Source organism: Mastomys coucha, unplaced genomic scaffold (assembly GCF_008632895.1).
Source record: "Mastomys coucha isolate ucsf_1 unplaced genomic scaffold, UCSF_Mcou_1 pScaffold16, whole genome shotgun sequence".
Classification (NCBI taxonomy): domain Eukaryota; kingdom Metazoa; phylum Chordata; class Mammalia; order Rodentia; family Muridae; genus Mastomys; species Mastomys coucha.
In genome coordinates this window covers 32678260-32681174 of record NW_022196898.1, presented here as the reverse complement: position 1 = coordinate 32681174, position 2915 = coordinate 32678260, and the positions used below count along the sequence as shown (strand labels likewise).

General features: G+C 56.4%; 1 protein-coding gene across 1 annotated transcript in view; it reads right to left on the bottom strand.

Annotated features, from left to right (window-relative positions):
• Sfrp2 (secreted frizzled related protein 2) overlaps positions 1-1480 on the bottom strand; it is a 7878-nt gene extending 6398 nt beyond the window's left edge. Inside the window, exon 1 of the mRNA XM_031374198.1 lies at positions 594-1480. Coding sequence (XP_031230058.1) covers positions 594-1095 — 502 coding nt within the window. The 5' untranslated portion in view covers positions 1096-1480. The remainder of the gene's footprint in view (positions 1-593) is intronic.
• Positions 1481-2915: the final 1435 nt, after the last annotated feature.

Sequence of the window (2915 nt, the reverse complement as noted above, 5' to 3'; positions counted from 1 at the left end):
GTGACAGAAAGATGATTCCCGGGGATTCCCTTTATCCTTTCCCTCAAACACCTGGGGAGTTAAAACCGATATTCAGGGTTCTACTCGCTCCCAGGCAGTCTTCGTTTTATCTCCAAACCTACATAGGAAAAGGACAAAAAAAAAAAAAAAAAAAAATCTCAAAAGGTGATCAACGTGTATCGTTTGTTTTTATCCAGTGAGACAAGGATGTGCAGAGAGGCTGAGCCGAAGTGTCTGGCCTAGGTGCTCATCACCAGGACCCGATCATGGTAAATGCTTTCAGAAGTGGAGACACAGAGCAAGAATCTTAAAAAAAAAATTACCACTTTTGTTTGGCTTTCTTAACTACCTAAGAGGAGCTGTTCGAACCAAGGAGAGGTCTTGGCGCATGGTTGGAGATCTCGAATTTGATACCTCGTATGGCAACAGACTAGGGCAGGAAGAGCTGCCATATCCAAGGCTGGGATCTTCTGGACCAACTAGGATGTGTGGAGTGGTGGCTGCGGGGTGTCCCGTTGCTCCCCACCCCCACTCCCCAGGTCCTAGCATCTCAGGCTTCTTGGGAGTGAGTGGACCGAAGAGGGGAGGCTTACCTTCTTCTGTGGCCGGCAGGAGGTGGTCGCTACTAGCGAGGGGGATGCAGAGGTCGTTGTCCTGCGGGAAACGGTCACACTCCAGCATGTCTGGCCAGGGGAAGCCGAAGGCGGACATGACCGGGGCGCAGCGGTCCTTCACCTGCACGCAGAGCGAGTGACACGGCTGGATGGTCTCGTCTAGGTCGTCGAGACAGACAGGGGCGAAGAGCGAGCACAAGAACTTCTTGGTGTCCGGGTGGCACTGCTTCATGACCAAGGGAATCCAGGCGCCCGCCTGCTCCAGCACCTCCTTCATGGTCTCGTGGCCCAGCAGGTTGGGCAGCCGCATGTTCTGGTACTCGATGCCGTGGCACAGCTGCAGGTTGGCCGGGATGGGTTTGCAGTTGCTGCGCTTGTAGGAGAAGTCGGGCTGGCCGAAGAGGAAGAGCCCACGCGCCGAGCCCAGGCAGCAGTGCGAGGCGAGGAGTAGTAGCAGCAGCGAGGCAGGGCCCCGCGGCATCGTGGACTAGCGACCCCCGGGGGGCGGAGGGAGCCAAGTCGGGGAAGAGAGAGGCGGCCGGAGCCCGAGCTCGTCCGTCCCGGACTAGCTCGCTCTGCTCGTGGGCTCTGGACAGCGGGCGGCGCGAGCGCGCGAAGCCGGGCGCCGCGAGGTCGGCGCAGGCAAGGCACTGCAAGCCCGCGCGCAGCTCCGGGGGGCTCCGACCCGGGGGAGCAGAGTGAGCAGAGGCTGGGGCCCAGCCAGAGTTTTCTTGGCCTTTTTTATGCAAATCTGGAGGTGGAGGAGGCGGGGGGCGAGCAAGGGAGGAGCCAACCAGGAGTAATCTGAGGAGGCCGGTCACTGCTTTCTGGGGCTGGCTGCGTTGAGAATGCCCCTCACGCGCTCGCTGGCAGGAAATTCGGGCTGCTGCGCCCCCACCCCGATGTAGCAGCCCCTGCGCGCGCGCTCTGATGTTTGCCTTGCAAGCAGACGAGCGCGGCCACCGTGTCCCAGGGAGAGCGAGAGCAAAGCGGAGGCAGCGAAAGTTGAGGACACGCGTGGAGCCGGGCTAGCTGCCTTGCAGTTGGATCTGGGCTGGAACGCGTTTTACGCCCCGCGTGGCCTGCGCCCGTATTAAGAGGTGCAGCGGCCTTTAAGACTCAGCACTGCGTCCCAGGGCAACCATAAGCCAGCAGCGCTAGACTCTTTGTGGCCCGGGCTTTTCCCTCCCGGGTCTCCAGCCCAAGTTGAGCGGATTGGCTCGAGCAATGTGATCCCATTGCCTTTCGCGTATTCTGACTTATGAGACGGAATAGCAGCCATGCGTTGAGTTGTTTCGCTGGGGTGTCTATAGGATTTTGTCACTGTGGAGGACTTGTCAGACAGACGCAACACGAATTTGCCTCCCATTTCTCCTCTTTGGAGGAGAGACTTTGACCTCTGAAGAGATGTCCATACTTGAAGGCAGCACGGGCTCTAATACATAGGGGTTCAGGATTATCTCAGGATAGGCCACCAAAGCAATAAACGGGGCGCTTATGAGTACCAAGGTCAGAAGGCGGACAGGAACGGGCAGAGACCTCTGGGTAGAGGTTCACAAGAGTTAGTCATGTCCTCAGCATAGCCAGCTCATCATTCATCCCATGACAACCAGGGGCACCATCCTGATCACTGGATATAAGTAGTGAACCATCCCTGCTCTGTAGGAATAGGGAACCTAGTGCTGAAGGTCTGGATAGGGTAAGTGCATGGAGGCGAACTATGGATTGTAAGGTGCCAGGCCAGGGAACAGTGTAAAGGAGTACAGAGAGACAGTGTGGGCTTGCGGAGGGAGATGGGATTGGGGGGGTCTCCTTTCCCCAAACTTCCCCTTGTCACAAGAGTCAGCCTCCGTTTCAGTGGGACCTTGCAGGTCCTGGGTAGTGACCCCGCCCCAACAATCCTCTTTCAAATGTAAGGTGGACACATTGTTACTGCTTGGGTGTTTGCTGCCGGATTTACATTTTCCGTCCTTCGGGATGGTTTAGGGGTCAGCACATTTTGTGGTCCCGCAGTTTCTGAGAGGACAGTAAAATGCTATTTCCTACCCACGTCTGACCATAGACAAAGCAGGTAAACATCCAGAGGGAGCCCGCAATCGGAGCCTTTAGAAGTCCAGCTCCATTTTTCCTGCTCTGCCGAAGGAAGGCCTGAGCGGAGCGGCTTCCATCCAATTGGCTCCAGACTTTCCTGTGTCTAGCTGAAGCAGCCAGAGGCTTAGAAGTCCTTTTCCCCAGATAAAAACTAGTTTGAAAATAAACCACACACATACAGAAAGGTTAAATCAAACATTTACGCCGTCT